Below are 24,521 nucleotides of genomic sequence, written 5' to 3' on the forward strand. Positions count from 1 at the left end.
ATATATATATATATATATATATATATATATATATATATATATATATATATATATATATATATATATATATATATATATATATATATATATATATATATATATATATATATATATATATATATATATATATAAATGAAGGAGATGCAGGTCAGCAATGAAATTGTGATTTGGGATACAAGAAACATTATAGGTCATGGATAGAAGCTGGAATTTTTTTTTTTTTAAATCTGTAGATAAGACAAAAAAAAAAACTAGTTTTCCACAATTGATACATGGAACTGCCTAAACAAGGATGTGGTGCAAGTAAAAACTTTTCATAATTTCAAGGCAAAGTTAGACTACAACAGATACAGAAGTGGGACAGTATAAGCACAGATCCTTTCTCATATGACACAACTAGGTAAACAACTAGGTAATACCACACTCAAACACACATGAGTCCCCAATCTTCGATTCTTGTTTTTTTTTTTTATGGAGAGAGAAGTGGTCATTAACCACACTGTTTAACAACAAACAAATCTTCACCAAATTTATTGCACTGTTGCTGCTTATGACTGACAGACATGAAAACTGGTTGCACAACTAATGTCTTTCTGGTTACCACCTAGTGTCATTGGCTCTTTACATGCCAACTCAAGTGTGTTTCACCTTCACATTCTTCATAAAACCTGAAACTTCGGCTATAAGGAATGAACTGTTACATCAATGTTTAAGTATGTTTCAATATTCTATTAAGTAAAGTTGTTAATTTCTTGAGTTTGAGGAGGAAACTGCTATACAGATTTATAAATCTGTAAGCAGGTGATATACAGTAAAGTCAATCTATTTTTCATTGCCATCTTGTGAGGTGGAGATGAAGAGCCTCTCCAACTGCTCCCAAAAATGTCATTGCATAGAACTATAAGATTTTAACATCAACCTAAAATGTGGATGTGAGTCGCTTCTCAACAATCCTGACCTGCATGTACTTAAGTATTAATTTCAATGTTGCTCTACTTATTGTACTTTCCAAACTCACAACATTAAGTAATTGGTAATTATGCATTCACATTACTATTACCAATGGAATATCATTAAGTAACTTGGCAAAATAGAATGCTTGGACTGAGACTCATGACTAGTACCAAAAGCAACCTATGCCCATTACATTTGTGATAGAAGGCAATGTGCCAAGAAAGAACAAATAAATTTCATTCAGTCTTTCAGGAAACCTTAAAATTGTCCAAATTTTAGGAAAAAATATACATATAACAAGTTTCCTGTACTTAGCATATTCTTCTCATTGTCACTACAAGCCTCCATCACAACCACATCTGGTACAAGCAGGCTGAGGGAAATAACTGCCAATCCAGAATAAATATACATACTAACATTTTATCATTTGCAATAAAACTTTCAGTGAATAGAAAAAATACTTTAAAAATCTTGTGTAACAAGGAAAATCAAATATTTGATGATGTCATTAAATAATGTTTATATCAAAAGAAGTTAAAAACCTCATTGCAAACACAGCTGCAGTGGGGTGGCCATAATTTCTTACTTGATGTGGGCATCAGCACCAACTGCTTCTGCCACTGAGTTGAAGCCATCTTGTCTGTGGGCAAGAGAAGAGTGTGATCAGGGCTGGATTATAAATATAAGGAAACAGACAAGCCAGAAAATTGAGTTGCCTATCACAGCCATCAAAATGAGATGAAAATGCCTCATAACCATCAGTCCTTTTTAAGTTTAAATTTTCTAAATAATCTTTTAACTTAAAACTTTGCATGTTTGTAGTATTTTTAGATGTGAAAACATCTCACCTTTCATCATATTTTTTCCCTGTCAGTAACACTTTAAAGTCTTTTGTTTATTTCAAGTCCATAGATCAATTTAAAATGTAAAACTTCACTTATAAGGTAACATGTCAGTAGAGAGTAGACTTATTATTGCATCTCCTAATCTGCAATATGTGGGTGATCTATTCACTGTGACTTGTACTAATGTTTCTTAATACTATGTGACTTTATGCCAATGTTTTTTAATACTATTAAGGTGAAGAGAAGAAATGTACAATCCATTTCATATGACAACCACACATCAAAGTATGTTGAGATAAAAAAAAAAGTTACTGAAATGTACTTTGCCAACAAAACCTTAATTTGTCATCTTCACTTCACTCACTTCCCATAATCAGGCTTGACTTTGCCAATCATTCAAACAACAACACTCTCAGACTCACAAAAAGCTTATTCTGAAGGCATATTATGTGACATGATACCAGGTTGTACACTGATCTGAAGTGATTTGTATCAAACTGTTAGTAACAACAAAATAAGTACAATGACAACTGTATTTAGCAACTTAAAGAACCATCCTTTGGGTTGAGCAGCTTACTGTAGTGACCTCTAGAAACAAAAAAAAAATAACTCAAAGTATGCCATGCTCACCTCAAGAGGAGCTCTAGTTCCTCAGTTATCCTGGCCACCAGCATTGGACCATGGTAGACAAGCCCAGTGTACAGTTGCACCAAGCTGGCTCCTGCTCGGATCTTTTCATAAGCATCACTGCCACAGGCCACCCCACCCACTCCTATGATGGGTACCTGGCCTGTGATAAAAAGAACACACTTCAATTCAATTCACATTTATGAGGCTTTGGTATGAATCCAGAGATGGTTCAAAACAGGTGTCACTTACCTATACATGTATCTATCTGTCCACTTATTCCAATAATTAAGCTTCTCCACCTCCAAGATGGCATCCACGAAGAAACCAGGACAATATTAATTCTATTTGTAGTTATACATGATTTAAGTAAATGTGACAATTACTATTAGTGTTGTCTAGATTGTATTATCAGTCTGAAGTCTAAAATCTTTATCTGTATTTGTTAAATAATTCCATCCTTAATTTAACTAAATGCATATTTCTATCATCTACATACATACTGCATAGGAGGCTAGTGTACAAATTGAGACTACATGGGATAGGGGGTATGTTAGTTGACTGGATTAGTGAATGGCTTTCTGATATGAAACAGAGAGTAGTATTAAATGGGGCAATGTCTGAGTGGAAGGAAGTGGTTAGTGGGGTATCCCAAGGATCAGTGCTAGGACCTCTTCTTTTCTTGGTGTACATTAACGATTTAGATATAGGAATTAGTAGCAAAGTATCAAAGTTTGCAGATGATACTAAGATAGCATGTGCAGTACAGGGTGAAAAGGACAATTACAGAATACAACGAGACCTGGACAGGCTGATAGCATGGGCAGACAGGTGGCAGATGGAGTTTAATTCTAAAAAAAGTGTCAGGTTATGCATTTAGGTAAAGACAACACAAACTTTAGCTATGAGATGGAGGGATGTTGGCTAGAGGCAGTAGAGGAGGAAAGGATTTAGGAGTAGTGATAGACAGGACTATGAAATTTTCAAAGCAATGTTTAGAAGCAAGAAATAGGGCAAATAGGATCCTGGGTTTTATAAATAGAAATGTTAGTTATAAAAGTAAGGAAGTGGTGCGTAGCTTATATAATTCCTATGTTAGGCCCCATTTAGAGTATTGCATACAGGCCTGGTCACCCCATTATAGGCAGGATATCAACATGTTAGAAGCAGTTCAGAGAAGAGCAACTAGGATGATACCAGCATTAAAGCGCCTGGAGTATAGAGATAGATTAAAGGAATTAAACATGTTTTCATTTGAGAGGAGATGTATAAGAGGGGATATGATAAAGTTATTTAAAATGTTCTCAGATACAAACTACATAGATGTGAGATCTTTCTTTACCTTAGAGGAGGGAAGTAGGACAAGAAATCATGGCAGGAAGATTAGAAAGCAAGGCTGCAGGTTAGATATAAGAAAATATTTCTTTAGTCATAGAGTGGTAGACTTCTGGAATGCATTGCCAGAGAGGGTTGTAAATAGCACTAGTTTGACAATGTTTTAAAACATTAGATAAGCACTTAAATTTATTAGATTTATAATTATGTATAGCGCTGCATGTTAGTTTTTATAAGAAATTTACTATAGTTAAACAAGACATGATCCCCATGTATGGGGATCACAGATTGTAGAGGAATTCGCTGCAGGACTTAGCCCTGTTAATGGGCCAAATATTTAGAATTAGTATATAATGTATTGTGTACTTGTAAGTGTATCTTTAAGTACTGATGAGAGAGAGAGAGAGAGGTTGGTTTCTAAATATGATATTTAACAAAGTCATTTAAGAGAAACTAATCAAAAGAGTAGAAAGTGGATTTTTAAAAGAAAGTGGCTTTTCATGATACATTTGTTAGTTAGGTTTATCAAAATGTTGATTTTTTTGGATTATATTTTATCAGCTAATATAAAGTTCCTGCAGCACTGTCTGCATGAATTGTTAAATTGCAGCTGCATACACATAAGTTTAGATTTTTTGCTACACTAATGACTGAGCCCAACCTTTTGTGAGACAGTACATTTCCTTAACCATGCGTGTTGAAAGGTCCTTCAGGGGCTGACCACTCAGTCCCCCAACCTCTCCCCGCTCTGGACTGGTGAGAGAGGAGGGACGTGTCACAGTGGTGTTAGTTACTATCAGTCCATCAACCTGCAATTGAGGTTCTTTATAACAAATCATACAATCACAGAATTTCTCTGGAATTTCGTCACTTAAAATGTTCACTAAACTACAGCATTTATATTTACTACTTATTTACAAACTTAATTTAAAAGTAAATAAGATGGTCTTGCATACATTATTGATCTAATAATGAAAACTAACATACAACTAGAAAGAGAAGACATTGCATGTTGTCTTTTTTTTTTTTTAATGGTCTATAGCACCTGTAGGCATACCTGAAGAGTATATGTTGAAAACACTGTTTAGCTTCTGCCCATTAATGGCGCAGGCAATTTTATTTATAGTGGTACCCATATTAGGGCCCACATCACCACCAAAGTGCATCTTTGGTGTAACCACCTAGAACCCAAGTATCATGGTGACATGTAGGTGACTTTAAACCACTCGATCTGAAGACAGCATATGAAAAGGTAGGTTTGATAGGCAAAGTCAGCTATGCTTGAAGTTAGCAAAATGGACACTAAAGCATGTGTTAAATCCTTATTTTGTTGAATCATTTATTTGATTCAACCTTTTTACTTGATGATGCTTTGTTAAACTGCTTGTTTATGTGCAATTTTACTATAATTTCCTTTGCTGTTTATGATATTTCTATGTTTTCTATAACTTATCAAGAGACACCTCTCTTCAAGTTCAAAATGATTGCCTAACACTTGTCTTTTCATTCTTACATGGTTAAATAAACATTTAACTGCAGCTATCAATTCTAGCTTGCCTTTCAAGCCTTCATTTACAAGGCTACCTCTCACCATCCTTTTTCTTTAAAGTATATGCTCACCCTTTTCATCAACCTGAATAGGACAAGTTTCATTATAAAAATCTATGAAACCAATTTCACATCATCTTTTCATTAATTCTACATAATCCTATCAATCTTTGAAGTTCTATTTCATTCTTATAAACCATCTTAGCATTTATTCTTTCACTATTTTTGTATCCACAATAACTTCAGTCCCAAATTTACTTTACCCTTTACTTGTTGCAGCATCCTTTACACTTATGTAAACTGTACAAGGTAATAAAAAGCCTCTTAAGCAAGCCAAATGTGATAAGTTTTTGAAAACTACCTTTTTCTGCAGAACAACAGTAGCAATGTCTTGCATGTCTGCCTCTGTCAGGTCTGGTGCAATCTTGAGGAGCAGTGGTGGCCTGTGTGTGGTTGGCAGGCTGTCACGTGCTGACATGACTGCCTCTATTAGTTTCTCCAAGTGTTCCTGGCTTTGTAGATTCCTTAGTCCAGGAGTGTTAGGGCTGCAAGACACAAGTAAGAGAAAACAAAGATAATATATATGTATATGTGTGTGTGTGTGTGTGTGTGTGTGTGTGTATATATATATATATATATATATATATATATATATATATATATATATATATATATATATATATATATATATATATATATTGTTACGTACGCCACACGGCTGCGGTTAGCTGCTACAGCTCACTAGACTGTTATTCTGGCAGAATCGCCAACTTTGTTACGATCAGTACAGTGGGGATTATAAAACACTCCACAGAGTCCCACTACTATAACTCACAGCCGCCGTAACCCTCAGGTTCTTTCAAGGTCGCCAACAGTGTATAATTTCCCCCACTGTAAGGGAATCTCCTCAGCAACTCCTTCTCCTCCTGTACCCAACCAAGTAGAATTTATAAATGGTAGATGTTATGTGTAACAGGGCAAGGCCTTAATACCCCTAGAGAAACCGCCCACAAGGACAATTCCACCCACTTCTCTATGAAGTATTAATGCCTCTCCACGCCTTGTCCACAGGCTGTGATGAATCACAGACTGTGACAACACGCAGTATATATATTACTATACTATCCTACTACAACAAGTGCTTACTAACACCTGTTAGACTGACATCCCTGGCCTACTACTACTGCAATATATGATGTGTACAGCACATCCGGTGATGTACACACAAGCCCAGACACCACCTACGGGTGACACCAGCTATACAGAGTCCAAATACTCGTCGCAGACAAGTCTGGCGGACGACAACTACGCACCACTGGCCGACATGAAGCCTCTCAGCCTTCAATAGTGTGCGTGGCTACTACCACTACAATACAGTATACTACTGAAACTATACAAAAGATGGTGGGGGCACACAGCCGCCCACCAAACCCCACTGGTGACCACGGCCACCAACAAACAAACACCTCTCCTAGAGCAACAAGCCCGTTGCTCTAGCAGTCACGGTCTACCCAGTAGCAAGCCAGCTACTCAAGGGAGGGCACAACTCCCAGACCAATGACTAATGAGTACTTATAAAGCACAGTCCAGCCACACGTGTCTCTTCCTGTGCCGAGATTGTACGTGTTAACTCCGCTGAAGACTGGCCGGTACTATAAACAGTATACTACTGATACTACACAACAGATGGTGGGGCACACAGCCGCCCACCAAACACACTGGTGACCACAGCCACCCACAAACGACAATCAGGACGAGACAGTAACGTGTCTCTCCGCGTCGCCACACCACGAGGGGACGAACGCCAGACAGGAAATGTAGACCCAACCGGCCACACTCCTTAGGACAACAAGCCCATTGTCCTACACAGCCACGGTCTACCGAGTAACAAGCCAGCTACTCAACAGGAGGGCACAACTCCCAGACCAATGACTAGCGAGTAATAAGAGAAGCCCAGCAACACTGTGCCAGACCGACGAGAGTGCGTGTCTATCTCCGCTGAAGACTACCTTGAGACTGAGTCCCGCTCGCAACGAGAAGCGAGAAGAGGGAGGCGAGTTGTCTGCTCAGCAGAACAGCCCGAGGGGCCTGCGATGGGTGGCATAGGCTACACATATAATGAAATAATAAATTAAAGGGGATTAAGACGGTGCCCATCACATATATATATATATATATATATATATATATATATATATATATATATATATATATATATATATATATATATATATATATATATATATATATATATATATATATATATATATATATATATATATATATATATATATATATATATATATATATATATATATATATATATATATATATATATATATATATATATATATATATATATATATATATATATATATATATATATATATATATATATATATATATATATATATATATATATATATATATATATATATATATATATATATATATATATATATATATATATATATATATATATATATATATATATATATATATATATATATATATATATATATATATATATATATATATATATATATATATATATATATATATATATATATATATATATATATATATATATATATATATATATATATTCTAAGCAATATTGCTGCTTAGTACATTATTAATTGTCCATTTTCAGAAATGTCTTTTCTTTCCTTTTCACAAATATTTTTTCCTTTTTATCTAGTAATAATAATAATAATAATAATAATAATAATAATAATAATAATAATAATAATAATAATAATAATAAAAACAATAACAACAATAATAATAAAAACTATTAATATCATTATTACATTATTATTACATTACTATTACTGTTGTTACAATTTATTTTATTAATATTTAATTCATTTTCCTATCTTTTTAAACAGCATGGTGATATAATGCTGCTGTTCATCTGATTGCCTCTTTCATTCTCAGTTGTTACAAGATTGAGTGTTTGTAATCATCCAAGTGTTACATGGAGCACTTCAGCTCCCGCCATGTAGTCCTGTCTCCAATGTTGCTTCAACCTTGACTTTGAAATAACCAAGTGTCTTCAGTCAAGCTGCCTCAGTTTCAAAATAACTCCAAATATTTGGAAAGCTAGGTGCAATAACATTATTTAAACATTATATATACAGGCAACCCCCGCTTAACGAAGGGGTTATGTTCCTAAAAAACACTTCGTTAAGCGAAACTTCGTTAAGCGAACCGATTATAACAAGTTTAACCCCTGATTTGAACTTTCATTGAGAGTAAGCAAAGCGAGAGTGCATCATAGTACAGTAAAAGGTTTAATGAAAGTAAAAATTATGAAGTTAAACATTTAGGTAGTTTAATTTAAGTCATTTTAATGTACACTAATGTATGTATGTACGTAACTTTATAATGTTGATGATCTTAACTTTATGAAGGGAGGGAGAGTGAAACGGGAAATACACTAACCGGCAACCTGTGGAATGTAAACAAAGTGCGCATCATAGTACCGCATACAAAACTTATGTACCACATTTCCACAAGGCTTTCCATTTTATCCATTGTAGAGTCACGAGTTCAGGTGGTTCTTTTAGCTTTCAAGGAAGATGCGGTCTCACCAGCCTTCTTAATAGAGTCTGCTGACTTGAAAATAGTAGACAGTAGATGGAGTCAAGATGGTGGCAAGCAATGTTATTAGTTTTCTGGCCTGTCTCGTCTGTGAATAATACCCAGCTTCACTTCGAGAGTAAGACACTTCCTGGTCTTCTTAGGAACGTTAGGCCACATTGCAGGGTGTTTTGGTGGTAAGTTGAACTAGGGAAGATGAGCTGCTGGTGACGCTGTTATATTTTGACTGGGGAGTGAGTAGTGCATGTGATCTTGATCTTGATCTTGATGCTACAGGTGACGCAGAATTTCTTCTGAGTCAGGCCTTTATATCGGCAGCGCCTGTGTTGTCCACGAGAGGCTTGATCTTGATCTTTATTCTACAGGTGTCTCAGGACTTCTCCTGAGGCAGGCCTTAGTACCAGCAGCTCCTGGTGTATTCAAAAGCCTGTCAGCTTGCATTATACAGTGGGGCTTTCAAATTTGGAAAAAATTACCTGGATAAAACTTCGTTAAAGCGAGTTTGGTGTTCATTAAACGAGCAGATGGTAGTAAAATGAAACCTTCGTTGTAGCAAAATTTTGTTGTGTGAACCTTCGTTAAACGGGGATTGCCTGTATATATATATATATATATATATATATATATATATATATATATATATATATATATATATATATATATATATATATATATTATTAGTATTTATGTTCCCTGTTTTTTCCATCTATATATCTCTGTGGTGTCTTGCTCCCTCCAAGACTATTCCTCTAGAGAGATGCTATGGCAGAAGAGCTTCCATTTCTCTTTATCCAAACACTGCCTAGCTTGTTCAAACAATTGGCCTCTACTAATACCTTTCTTTTCATTACATTCTTAATCCACTTCTACTTGTATCTCTTATTCCTTATTCCTGCTTTCCTCCATAAGTAAGGCTTATCTCCTATCAAACCATGTAACATCTCTCTCTCTCTCTCTCCCCAACATTCTATTAAAAACAATGCTGAGTTTGGCATGCAAGTACATTTTTCTTGGTCCCTGAGCAATAATGGAGATTCTCTGGAGCAGCATTGATTCACTTTCAAGATGCAGCTGATTTTCTGTAAGTGTGAGCAACATTACACTGAACATTTGGAGCTATCTGGATGACAGAAGTATTGCCCTTGAATTCTCCTTTTGAAGTTTAAGTGATTAGCAGTGACTAACCTGGATACATTTACCACTAGATAATCTGCCAAGGGACCAAACTTCTGCACCCCAAGTGTGTAATCCTTCACATGGTCTTCTGAGGTTTTATTTTTGCCTAAGTTGATTCCCAGGATGGCTCCCCCTCTGCGGCCTGGTGGGGGCAGCTGGCTCAGACGTGCAAACACTGCTTCGTGACCCTCACTGTTAAAGCCATATCTGAAAGAGACAGAGCAAGTGGAAACCTGAAATTCACATACAAAAAAATGAATAAACAAATAAAGCATCTGTTACTACTGTTCAAATCTGATAGATTGAAAATATAAGCAGCCTAAATACATCTCAGTATGCAATATACATCTTTTTTAAACACGCAACATTGAGTCAAGAGCTTGAAAAGACAAATGTTTTGACAGACTCTTTCCACCAGAAACACACACACATAAGAGCAAGCCAGAAAGGCCATACCTTGTGTGGTTTTAGATACACTAAGTTTTATCTTCCCCTGTGGTGGTGGAACACAGCCTGGCTGCACAACCCAGAGCTAAGCTGAAAGAATACTCTCACCATATTCATGTGTTACCCTCCTGTCACTACAGTGTGTGAGCCCAACACACCTGTTGATGACAGCAGAGTCTGAGATGAGACGGAACACTCTGGGCTGTGGGTTGCCAGGTTGGGGTTCAGGTGTCACAGAGCCCACCTCCACAAAGCCAAAGCCCATCCTCCACAGCCCCTTCACTGCCTCCCCTTGCTTGTCAAATCCAGCAGCAAGTCCAATGGGGGTCTTGAAGTTTAGGTTGAGAAGTTTGCTCCTCTGAGGAAACAAGACAAAGATGAATGATGCACTTTTTATTACACAATGAAACTATTACATTCTTCCCGTTGAATCTCCAAATGATCAGTAATTCTATTCTCTTAATGAGAGGTAAATTAAATCCATTTAGGCCTTCATTGAAAATTATGCATAAATGATTAAAGTTTCTTCTTCATTAAAAAGATCTCTATCTTGGGTAATTTATGTAATAGTATTAATTTAAGGATTATCTACATTTCTAACTAATTAGCAATCAAACATATATAACACTAACAAGTAATTATGCAACTACATGACTAACTAACAAACAAGCATCTATGACATGAACTAATAAGTAATTACACTAAACTGAAGAGTAATATGTATATTACAAGACTATTTAACACCTACAAGTTTTCAAAATAAATATAAATATAAAAAAAAATTGCTCATGACATAATAAATCAAGATGCATAAATAAATCATGCTTGAGTTCAGCCAATGCAGGCATCAAAAACTCCTGTAGGGTCACAACAAATAACAAGGTCTCCATTCAAAATACACTCACTTATAATGGTAAAAAGAAAATTAGTAAAATAAAATTAATAAATAAGAATAACTAAATAATAATAATAATAATAATAATAATAATAATAATAATAATAATAACAATAATAATAATAGCAATACTAATGATCATTATGTACTATTATTATCATTACTATTATACTAACACAAGAGTACAAAACAAGACATGACATAAACAATGGCTGGAATGATCTCCATGGAAAGACATCAGTGACTGGCCACAGTGTATAGAGCACCAACTGGGAATATACAAGAACAGACCAGCAGATGTAAAAGTTTATCTTTTTTTTTTTTCTATGAAAATTAAGTTAAAAATGCTTGCATACTTGTTCACATAAGTACATTTTTTGTTCAAGATAACTATATGTTCATTTGATACATGCTTAACATTGATAACACAGACTACTCTTCACTAAACCTTTTATGAGAACAATTAAAAAGATTTGCGACATTAAAGGGTTAGGATGGTAGTCACAAGAACATTTCAAAACAGAAGCCTTCTATTTCATGCAACATTTGTATGAGTGGACAGACAGTTTTGAGTGAATATTAGTATGAAAAAAAACATAATGTGTGCGTTTTATATTACACCTTTTTCTTTTTTTTACATACTTCATATTTTCCAACATATCAGAATTATCATATTATATACTGTAGTATGTATTCTCTCATATTGGTAAGTTGTAAGTTTGCAAAGTTATATTAGTTTATAAGGCTGAAGCATGCCAAAGTTCACACTTCATTACACACACACACACACAAAAAAAAAAAAAAATAAAATAAAAAATAAAAATAAAAATAAATAAATAAAAATGAATAAATAAATAAGTAAAAAAATAAATATAAATAAATATAAATAAATAAATAAATAAACAAATGAATAAACAGATAAAAATAAATAAATAAAAAAATAAATAAAATAAATAAATAAAAAGAAAAATAAATAAATAAAAATAAATAAATAAATAAATAAATAAATAAAAAAGTAAATAAAAAATAGAACCAATGTTAAGGTAATATTTTTCTTACAATGATTGGATTTGGTTGACTTGTCTAGCAGTTCAAGATATGCTAGACGTGAGACAAACAGCCTTATCCTGGCAACACACACAATGCCACAGTCACTACAAAACACACACAATATATCTATGGACATCAAAAAGCAAAGTTCACATCATTCTGATACAAAATAGAAGTAAATGTAGACAATCCCTGAAAATACCTACATCAGAAGTAGGTTATCCATCCTCTAGACCAGGATACTCTGCTGCTGAATGGATTCTAAAAGAAACTTTTTGGCATTTGAGAATTGAAATTTGAATAAAACAAGAATCATAAAAGATGTTTTATTTGTTTTACAATTCTTCATCTTTCCTGGGATTGACAAGCTTCTTTCAGGGAAGGGACACACTTGGCAGTCTTAATACGTATCACATTTTGTTTACATAGAAATGCATCATTATGGACATTATAAAAACAAAACACAAAAGTTTGGACTGATATTAGTTATAAAGTTATCAGTATAGTGCAATATTAGCATCATGTTTTGTTAAAATGTAATTCATATAATTTATGCACATCATTAAAGCTTCTAAAACAATTATATATACATAACAACCTGAAGCTACATTTATCTACCTAACATGACACGTACTATCTATAGCTAGTGTTTTTGCTGCCCAGGGCAGCCTGCGGCCTACAAGTTTGCTGCTCTTTTTAGAAGAAATATATTACAATCCATATTAACCCCTTAAAGTTATATATATATATATATATATATATATATATATATATATATATATATATATATATATATATATATATATATATATATATATATAGTCAAGACACTTGCTATCTATTACACAAAGTATAGTGATCAATTAATAAATTGAAGGGGCCATTCAATAAGAAAAAAAATAATGAATAAATAAATAAATATTGGACTTAAATTACATAAAATCCCTGAATGGATAGGATAGGATTGAAAAGTGTACAGAAACATGCCCTGAGACTGTTGTACCATGGATAGAAGCAACTGACATCAAAGAAATTAATCTATCCTTCTATACACTGCATGAAATCCTCCTTTAAGAAGGGAAGTTGAGACATAACATCCATTTAATGCCTTGTCTTGTGATGGGAACAAAACCAAAGATGAAAGAGTTAAAAATGCTCTTTCTATGGAAATATTAAATGCTTACTGAGTTGCTGATCAAATCAATAACAGCCACTGCATGCAGTGAGGTAGATCGTAAGCCAATCCCATTAAGATTAAATTTCAAATCAATTACAACACTTTACTTTGCAGAAAAGTCCCCTTTTGGCATCACAAACAGATATAAAAACACTTTATCATTTAGTTAATTTCAACAGAATCATATTACTAAAGACATTCTTTTATGTAATGCAATCATTTATAACAGCATTCCTTTAAATATATCCAAAGGATATGATGATAAGTAAACCGTGTTATAAAGATGTCGCAAAAAGTTTTCCACTTTAACTCGCTAAAACTTCTTTATAGTTGCTTATTAATTGTTTTTCCCCGAGTATCAAAGCTTCTGCATTTACTTTTGAGTGTAACGGTACCAACAGAAACTGTCTGTTATGTGTATAAGATGAGATATAACGCATAAAACAAAAGCATGTACCACAAAGCATTCATGACGCAGCCTTTCAACACAAGGTGAGTGAGAGAGGGGGCCAGCCAATCAGCGGCCTCCTTTCAAATGAGGCTCGGCTTCACGGCTCAGACTTAGGTGAACAGACTATACACTTATTGCATGTGCAAACTTGTCAGAGATATAAATATTACAACTTCACATAAAAAGTTGTTAGTTAAGATTTATGCCACAGAGGCTGAAGGATGAGAGCATGTTCCACCCCTGCTAGGTATGAGTTGCTGCACTACACCTCCAACTCACATTCTGGAATTGAAAATGAACTCCGCAGACTCAAGCTCAACCATATCAGAATGTAATATTTCTTGATTCATTCCTCTTTCTACATCAACCTGCATTATAAACTGTGGTAATTATCATCATCCAGACTCTGGAACTTCAAAATCTCTGCTTCCAATGTGATTCTGAAATGTGAGTTGGAAGAATAGTCCAGCACATCACTCATCACCCGTGGTGGCTAAAACACACTGCCAACCCCTTGGTCCATGTATGTCACAATCATTTATGAAACAATACCTAATAAGCATTTTCAAGCCACCAGATTTTCAATGAATACTACACCAAATATTGTAACAAATCACATCAAGCTTCATACACTATTCACAATATATACACTCCTATCTCTTCCTTACTTAGACTTTAATGGGATCCTTAGAGACAGCTACTGTAGTGGCAGAAGATCCTGGAGGCTCCTGAAGAGTTGGAGAAAAGGGTGATGTAGCAGAAAGATAGGCAAAGCATTGTTCTGTGTCATTTATGAAAGACAAAAACACTATAAATACAGCATGTTAAGTTTAAAGTTCCAAGCATGTAATGACATTTTCAACTCAACTTGCTTCATAAAGGCCTGCATATGGCTATTAAATTGAAGCAATTGGCTCTATACTTTTATCATTATTTTACCATCTATGTTACATGCTTAGAAGAAAACAAGGCAAAAGAGAGATGTAGAAGAGCACTGCAGACAGCAAGTCACACCTGCAAAGAAACCCTTTGGCCAAGTGCAATATACAACTAGTGTGCTTCAAGTTATTTTATCAAATTTATTTGATATAAGAGCTCTACAAAAGATATAGTGGAATAATAAGTAGTCTAAGTAATACTTGTATCTTGTAAATTAAGAGCAGTAACTAGATGCACAAAAGCTGCAATGTCAAATCAAGAAGTTTGACTGATAGACATAATTCTTACTTGTAGTGCGTGCATGTACAAAAGTACTGACTGAGTGGCAGTCAGGATTAGAAAGTATTGAAATTAGAAATCTCTCCCTCTAGTGTCTTACTTTTGAAAATGTAATTTGTACAAAGCATTAAGCAGAAACCAGTTTTAAAGCAAGTTAGAAGTGAGGAGGAAGTATTGAAAACTAGTAACACTGGGAATAAAGGTAGGTTCACACGTGCCAATTTGCAACTGAAATTGCAAGTTGGTAAGGTTTCTGACTGAATATCAGTGCCTAGGGACTGGAGATACCAGTTGCAAAACAAGATCAACATGTTGGTCTTGTTCAGTTGTTTTGCAAATTTATTTACGTTGTCACGTCATGAAGTAAGCTTTGAAAATGTGGTCTCCAGATGTAGAGAAGATGTTAGAGTTGTTGAGAGAAAAAGACAACATCTGGGACCCTACAAATTAATTATACTGTAAAAAAAAGCTTGCGCAAATCATTGTTCGACGAAATCGCTGCCACTCTGCAAGAACTGCTTCCCTCAATGCCGGGTGTTGTTGGAGGTGAGGATTGAAGACTTGTCAGGATTTAATTTGATTACAATTGTGCATTGTCTTCTTAAGATTAGTGTATGGTAGACACTCCTTTCTTGCCTTCTACTTAACCAGCAACGTATCCACAGGCATTTTTTATTTATGTTGACTCTTCCAATACACCAAAAGAAGAGCAACCATCAAAGACATCTTGGTGGGTAGCTGTTTGTTTACATTCACTTCTCGCCAAGGTGTCAACTAGTCAGTACTTTCCAGTTGCTATGTGTGATGTTTTCTGACTAGAAGGGCTCAGTTGATGCTTCAAGCAACTTACAATTTCAGTCTCAAATTGGCATGTGTGAACCTGTTCTAAGACATGTAATTCTTTGCAGTAATGAATACTAGCTTATCAAAGATAATGATGATGATGAACAGACTGAAGCTAAAACAATATGTGAAGAATATAGAGATAAGAATGTTCAATTCTACAGCAAGACATAACACAGTAAGCATGGTGTTGAAAAGCCAACAGGAATTAGCACCACCATAATACTTTCTTTGATAAGGATGGAAATATTCAACAAGATTTCACCATGAATCAATGCCTTTACAAAGAGGTCTTGAAAATGTAATATCTAGGTGGGAAGAGACCTGAGGAGGCATTATTCTGATTATCTTTAGAATGACTAATGCTTCTGTGTCAGAGCTCTGTGTGCTGAGCACATGACGGAGGTGATAGCATCTGGCATGGAGGCATATATCTCTCACTCATTTTCTTGACCTAGATCTTCCAAACCTTGGTTTTAGTGCACTCTGTTCTCATGCAATACATGATTTAGAGGTAGCCTACAAAAAGTACTTGAGGCTTCAATCACCAAAATCTTATGTACAGTCCGATTCACTGTTACACTTTTATGGTTATTGTTCTTTACTACACTGTGTCCATTACATGACCAGTTATGTTTAATTCTTATGATATTCTGAGTACACACTCACTTGCTCTCCATGTGAGTACAGTGAATTTCCAGTTTTCATGGTTCAGTTATTACCCATTCACTTTTAGTGTTTTCATTTGGTCCTAAGTATTTTTTATAATGCAGGAAATCCAACTTTATCACAAGAAAAAAAATGGTTATTATATTTGATATAATGCAAACTAAATCATGGTGTGGGTTGAGGAAATACTCATAGTGATAAGTGGTACACAATTGGCTGGAGCCCAGTACCCAAAACAAACACTATATTTTCACTGTTTACAGTGCTATATTCATTGAATTTCAAGTGAAACATCCCCTTTGAGGTTACTGAACACTCATTTTATTAATGGATTATGGTGAAAGTACAGTAAGAGTAAGTATAAATATCATTCTTATTTTCTATTGCTTTATTCATGTTTGTCTTATTCATTTAACTTATGTTTTATTACTTTGGGCAATAACTGTATTTACATATGATATATCATGTTTTTTTATGGGTTTTAGGGAGCACATAAATAATGGTCTTGGAATGCATTTCTATTTTCTATATTCAATCCTAAGTTTAACATGCAACTGATCACTTTGTTTAAATTTTCAAGAACACAACCAATTGTGTATCAGGGAATACCTTTACTTTATATTTCTGGAGGGAATCAAGCCAAGTCTGTTCTCCAAGTAGCCAAAAACTCCTTCATTAATAGTGTCAAAATCTTTCAAGATTGAACTCCCCGTCATAATTTATGGTACCTAGTCAAATACATCTCCAAATGCATCTTCAATGATAACATTCTGGACTTTTCCACATCTTTATTGTAGATGGCCAACCCTTCAGGAAGATACAGATCATGCAAAAATGCCACAGAACTCTGACTTCTGATTTTTGTGAAATTTTTGATTGGAGCAGAACAAACCTAGGATTGTTCAAACTCAATTCCTGCATCTATCAACTTAACACATTCTTCCAGATAACTGTACCTTCTATTTCAATAACTGTCTCTCTCTCTCTCTCCTACTCTGAACATACTTGGTCTAATCTAAATTTTTAACTTCACATCTCCTCTCTTGTTAAAATAGCTTTTATGATAGGCATTCCTGGTTGTCTAAAAAAAAAATTTTCACTACCCCTATCTGTTAATTAAGTACAGGAGATTTATCCACCCATGTATGGAGTATGTTTCACATGTATGATGGGTTCCAATCATACAAACCTTTTAGATAGGGTGGAATCACAAGCTTTTTGTTTTATAAACTCTCTTATAACTGACAATCTTCAGTCTCTCTCTCTCTCATCACTGCAATGTTGCATTTTCTTGCTATCTTTTGCTGTTATTTTCATGCTAACTGCTCTTCTGATCTTGCTAACTGCTTGCCTTCTATCTTCCCACAACCTTGTTGGACAAGACCTTCTTTCTCTCACCCCTATTCTGTCCATCTCCTTAATGGGAGAGCTAACAAATTTTCTGAATCATTCATCCATTTTTGGTAAACTCTGGAACTCCCTGCCTGCTCCTGTATTTCCTCTTTTGTATGACTTGAGCTCTTTCAAGAGAGAAGTTCATTATAATTTTGTTGTCTTTGGCCAATGCCTCTTCTACATAAAAAAAAAAAAAATAAATAAATAAAATATGATCATGTAGTGTACACACACTTTGCTGTGATATTACTCCAGAATTTGCTCAGTGCTTCAAATAAATAAAAATTTTTGTTAAAAAATATATGATGTGATTCTTAACACTTCCCTACTCACCTAACCTAGCTCTCACTTGACTTTTTCATTCCATGAAATAAAATTTCCAGAAATGAAAATTATGCAAATATGTTAATCATGACAACAGTGAGAAGATTTGGGTGTAACCACACGGACTACAAAACACATTCTGGAGCAAGAAAAACCATATCTTTGACAAGCTCCAAGAAATTTTTACAAAAGATATAAAAAACCTTCTATTTTTCATTTTCTTCTTTTATCATTGTTGTACATCACACAACAAATTACCAATATTATCATCTCAGAAAACTTTCAAACAGTATTGCCTGGATTCATTCTAAAAGTGAGTTACATCACCTTCACGATTCAACATACCAAAATCTTTCCACTCTTAAATTATCACCATATCTGATACACATTTTCAATTCTCAGCACTATCACTGCTGTTCACATGACACAAATACTTTGTGACGTATATACTAACCTTGAAGAACTAATACTGTGAGCTCTTTAACTGTACTTCTCTCATCATTTTGTAGTCATATCCTTATTCAGAGTAACCATGACAGAATACTATCAAGGCTCATTTGCTTTGATCTCTTTTTGCAATAAACTCAGCCCTTGATTTAGCAGATTAAAAGGGGGAAGGATGGTCCATTACTTGTAAAAGTCTACTGCTTGAATATACTTACACTTAACCCTCGGCTATCGCGCCCAATTGGGGCCGAAATAGCCGCGCCATAGCCGAAAACGTGATAGCCGAATTGATCTTGGCGTGAAGGCGGTTTTGACCAATGAGCGCTCAGATATACCATGACGTCATGGCTGGGTGCGCGATAGCAGGCATCTGAGGTCACGATAATGAAATCTTAGCAGCTTTTCATGGGTGCGCGATACCAATAAAACGCGATAGCCGAAGGTTGACTGTACACACTATAAACACCAGCATATAAAAAATGAGTTTTGTAACTTAACCAAGTAAAGCATACAAGTACTACACAATAATATGTCAGACAACTGAAATAACAATTTTATTTACACATTTACTTTTTTCTTGTTTGGGAGGCATCTTGGCACAAAAACATTAGAAATGAAGCAGCAATTGGCAATGTACATATGTGCAAACATTCCTCGAGACAAGTGTGGATTGAGGCGTGGCTGGTGGGACCAGTACTGACACCATGTTAACACATTTTACATCAGGCTCTCTATTTGCTTCCCTTCAAGCTCGAAACAATTTTTTTAATTTTTTTTTCATGATTTTATGACATACGTAGTAGGATACATATTATTATTTTCTAATTTACTCAAAATATGTTTACTGTTATTTTAGGGATTTTACGTTTCTAAAGTCGGTGTCACACCAAACAAATCTACTCAGCAGTGAACAGAATGTTCGTTGCTGGGCACTTGTCTGATGATATTTCATGGTTCATTAAATCTGAAGTTCATTAAACTAAGGTCTGTTAAATCAAGGGCCTAGTAAAAAATAAAACTCAATTCATTATTCTCAATACAATGCAGTATATAAAGCAATATACCGGGAAGGCGTACTATCAACATTTCCACTTGAAGAGCAGGATGTACAGGAGATGACCACTTACCAGTAGGTGTGACTCTCTAAGCTTGGCCTCTGGCACCAAGTGGTACTGAGCTGCCTTCACTGCTAGGGTGTGTGCTGTCTCTGGATCAAGGGAGAGGAGCAGCGGCATTACCCAGGTGTTGTAAAACTTTTCATTCTGGTAATAGATGTTGATGCCAGCAAACACCAGTGTGCCTCCTGTTCCTACTTTGATTAAGTCTCCAAACTTTTTCTGGAAGAGAGACAGCCAATCAATCAAAATCTTTTCACAATCTCCACATAAACTGAAGCATTTTTATCTCTCATCAAGGTGTAAAATTAATGATACTATACATTAGCAAGAGGAAACACATCTTCAAAGCAGATTGTACTTTGATTGCTTTTTGTCAAAATTACAATCATACACAATAATGTGTAAAGATCTAGTTGATGTTACAAATATAGCCATCTTAGAAATAACCAAATACAGTGGACCTTCAGACTTGGATCACCTTGGACTTTGAACAATTTGGACTTGGAACATATATTTCAATAATTTTTACCCTCGGAGTTGGAATAAATTTGTGACTTGGAAAAATCCTAAGATAACTGAATCCAGCAAATCTGGGTAACGCTAGTGCCGTTGGCAGGAAGTAAACATCAGTTCCTACTTTATTCTAATTCCACGTTATCGTCTTGCTTTTATTCCCATATGGCATCATGACATTTGACCAGTTTTCCATTTCATCAGTCACTTAACCAGGTAGCTAGGTATATTTCATAGAAGTACAATGTTCTCATAACTAACAAAAATATCTCTTAACTCCTGTAGTAACAAGGTGTAACAAACATGAAACAAAGAATCCACATAGGACTAACTGACTATGCTAATGGCAGTGCTGCCATAACCCAGTTCAGTGACACTTACCATGAAGCTTGCCATAAAAAGATAAATAATACTGATTTTACATAGTTCAATTCTTATTTATTTAGTTAAATTTTTTGGGTCTTGGAACAGATTAAAATTATTTACATTGTTTCCGATGGAAAAAACTGTTTCAGACTTGGAACAATTCAAAGTCCAAGGGTCCATTGAATATTGTGACAACAAATATAGTACAAGACATACTCTCCTATAATTTCTTATTTATGTATGGAAACAATAATAAGAAATTTCATTTAGAGGTTTGATTTCTGCCATATACATCAATTCTAGAGTCCTTGGATGATTTTCACCACACTGGATGCAGTCAAAGTGACTTATCTTTCTTTTCTCCCCGTTACATCCACCAATCTCATTAAAACATGAATTACATCTAGGAATTTAATAATCTGAAGAGACAACAGTGCCTGTACTAACATATTTCTTTAGTGCTGGGACATGCTATCAAATGACTAAGATATAGGCTTAAAGGTAAAAGAAAATAAGCAGAACATGGTTAAAAGATAAAGTATTAAGACAAATAGAACCATTTCATAATTTTAAAAATCCTGAAGTCATAAATATAAGAAAATAATAAAAGTAGATATAAAAAGCCTTCTAAAAATCCAAGCTCCATATCACTACCTCAGGACACAGGGTAAATCAAACTTGTTTGTCTCCACAGTTTACCTCCCCAAGAAACCAATAATCAAATAATCTAAAATAAATGAAAACTAAGGAAGCTGTGTGCTGACTGTCCTTGGACAGGTTTGAACATGGGATTGTAACCCATTTCACTACACTTTGCACCATACAGGCATACCTTTTGCAAAGTGGTCCCTTTTATTTAGGTTTTTAAAGTCTCTTGGTTCATTTAAATCACAATTGACACTATACCTAATAAGCAAGTTCAAACCACCATATCTTCAATAATCAAAGCAAAAAATACTCTGTCGGATCACATCAACATAACATACACTTCTATTTCTTCCTTAAATGTGTCACATTTCACATGTATCAATATGTGGGTGGCAATGTTACCTGCTGCAGGTATTTGGTAGATTTGGATGTCTTGTGGGTAGAGCTGATACAGGTAAAACAAGACCGACACATTGGTCTTGTCCAACCAGTAGCAGCTTTCTTTATGATATGAAGTCACACAAGAAGGTTTGAACATATGGTGTTCAGGGGCAGAGATGTTGGAGATAGTGAGGGTCAAACAGATGAGTTATACAGCAAGAAAAACCTTCGCAGAAGTACTTTGGATGAGATTGCTGCCATTCCCTTAGGATTAGATTGAATACTTGTGATGATTTAATTTGTTTGCAATTGTGCAGTCTTCTTTATAAAAAAAAAAAAAAAAAAAAAAATCAGAGAGGAAGAGGAGGAGGAGGAAAAAGAAGACATTTAGTTGGGTAGCTGTTTGTTTACATTCGTTTCTCCCCAACCAGCTGATACTTCCCAGCCACTATGTGTAAAAATACTTCGGCTAGGAGGCCTTTGTCGATACTCACATACTGACACATGTGAACACGCCTTTACTTACACTTTGATGTAGTTGGTCCCAACCTGTGATAAATTAAGGCCTTCTAGATCGTACATGAGCACTTTTGGGATGATGTGCAATTTTTAGTTAAATTTAATTCATTTCTCAGAAAAATTATTATTGCCTTACAAAAGATAATCCAACATCAGTCAGCTAGTGGAGAAGAAACAGATGCATCCCTGGCATTAAACTGAATTGTGTTCCTTATTGTTTGTTAATTTGTGTGTTCTACTTGTGAATAAATTGATATTTGCTGGAATTAATTTTTTTCTGAAACCTGGTGGTATGTGGGGACTGTACAGGACCTCCAAGTGGTACTTGCTCAGGAAAAGTTTGGGACCCACCACTTTAATTGGATCTTGAGAGACAGCTACCGTGATGGCAGAGGATCATAAGTTAGTATCTTCCAACAAAAGTAAGATTTTTTTTGTTTCTTTGTTGTCTTGAGGTGAAATATGTCACAACTTAATATTCACTAAGAATACTAAGAAAAGAATCTTACTAATGTTAATTAGCTTTGAATTAAACCTAGTTCTGAACTTCTTATACCTAACCCCAACTGATCACAGCACTAATCCTCTGCTATTTTAATCCTACAGAACATTAATAAATATAACTTCATGAGGAGTTGCCACCTTGAAGGTCACAAGACACTGCAAAGCTCCACTTTTCCACAATAAGGATGAGGTGAGGCTGTTTATTGTCAAGTTAATAAGAGTGGATTTATCAAATTAACTGAACCATTTCTTTATATTTCATCTAATCTAACCTAATTTGGGACTAAATGCTTTATCCTAAAAAAGGCTAAATAGCCAAGCACATACAAAAACAAATCACCTACAAAATAGCTTAATGATATAGTGAGTAATGAAATGTTGGACTAAAGAAACTATAATTTGCAGACCATTACTATGTGCCGAAGTATTTTGTTAATGACAGGCGTCACTTTAGCAAAAGGACACGAGCGATTCCCTTCCTACACTTCAATATACTATCATGGAATTAATTGTCACATCACAACGAGATCTGTATGCCTTGTTCATTTACATAACTAAGAATGTCCTACCTTGAAGTTTTTGCTGGCGAAGAGTCTTCTAAGCATCTTAGCCGTTATCTCTTCAGGACCGCTACACTAATAAATGTGGAGCGCTTTCTCATTGACAGTCAAGAGCAGATGTCCCTCCCTCTTCTATTAGAGGGCCCCTGAAGTCTGAATGCTGAGGTGTTGGGTAGTATTAGACAAGGGACGTCAGCGGCGAGAACTGTTGCTGCGGCACGTCAATCTATTACACAAGCAGCACTCACCGTCTTCAGTGCTCACCACCACGGGCACACGGCCTACATATGAACGTATGTTTATCCAAACAAGCTTTGGCCAATACTCAATAACATAGGTTATAGAACAACTAATTACGTTAAATAAATACAATAGATATGAATCACGATTAATATTCCATACATTTGGAAGCTCTGTAATACAGTCCCTTGGGCAGGTCGCCAACCCTATGATGTAAACAACTAGCACGTGGTGGAGCAGCACGCCCACAGTCGTGCCGTCGTCCACGGTCCAGATATGTATATCTGGACAGTGCCGTCGTCTACACAATACGTACACACTCCGCAACGCGCAAGACATAGAGTATGCTTAGTACAGTATATACTCTGGTAATGATGGTCCTGTGCTTGTCGAAGCATCAACAGGCAGGATATCAACATGTTAGAAGCAGTTCAGAGAAGAGCAACTAGGATGATACCAGCATTAAAGCGCCTGGAGTATAGAGATAGATTAAAGGAATTAAACATGTTTTCATTTGAGAGGAGATGTATAAGAGGAGATATGATAGAGTTATTTAAAATGTTCTCAGATACAAACTACATAGATGCGAGATCTTTCTTTACCTTAGAGGAGGGAAATAGGACTAGAAATCATGGCAGGAAGATTAGAAAGCATGGCTGCAGGTT

The 24,521-nt window shown here is 35.1% G+C and overlaps 1 protein-coding gene across 1 annotated transcript; it reads right to left on the reverse strand.

Annotated features, from left to right (window-relative positions):
• Positions 1-474: 474 nt before the first annotated feature.
• Positions 475-24,053, reverse strand: LOC123518888 (dihydroorotate dehydrogenase (quinone), mitochondrial-like). The gene is made up of 8 exons (XM_045279943.1): positions 23,626-24,053; positions 20,135-20,344; positions 10,697-10,896; positions 10,101-10,298; positions 5,671-5,854; positions 4,423-4,570; positions 2,430-2,589; positions 475-1,594 (listed from the first exon to the last, which is right to left on the reverse strand). Exons 1-8 carry the CDS (start codon positions 23,659-23,661, stop codon positions 1,537-1,539), a joined length of 1,194 nt encoding a protein of 397 aa, XP_045135878.1. The 5' UTR covers positions 23,662-24,053; the 3' UTR covers positions 475-1,536.
• Positions 24,054-24,521: the final 468 nt, after the last annotated feature.

Source organism: Portunus trituberculatus, chromosome 44, assembly GCF_017591435.1.
Source record: "Portunus trituberculatus isolate SZX2019 chromosome 44, ASM1759143v1, whole genome shotgun sequence".
In the NCBI taxonomy this organism is placed as follows: Eukaryota; Metazoa; Arthropoda; class Malacostraca; order Decapoda; family Portunidae; genus Portunus; species Portunus trituberculatus.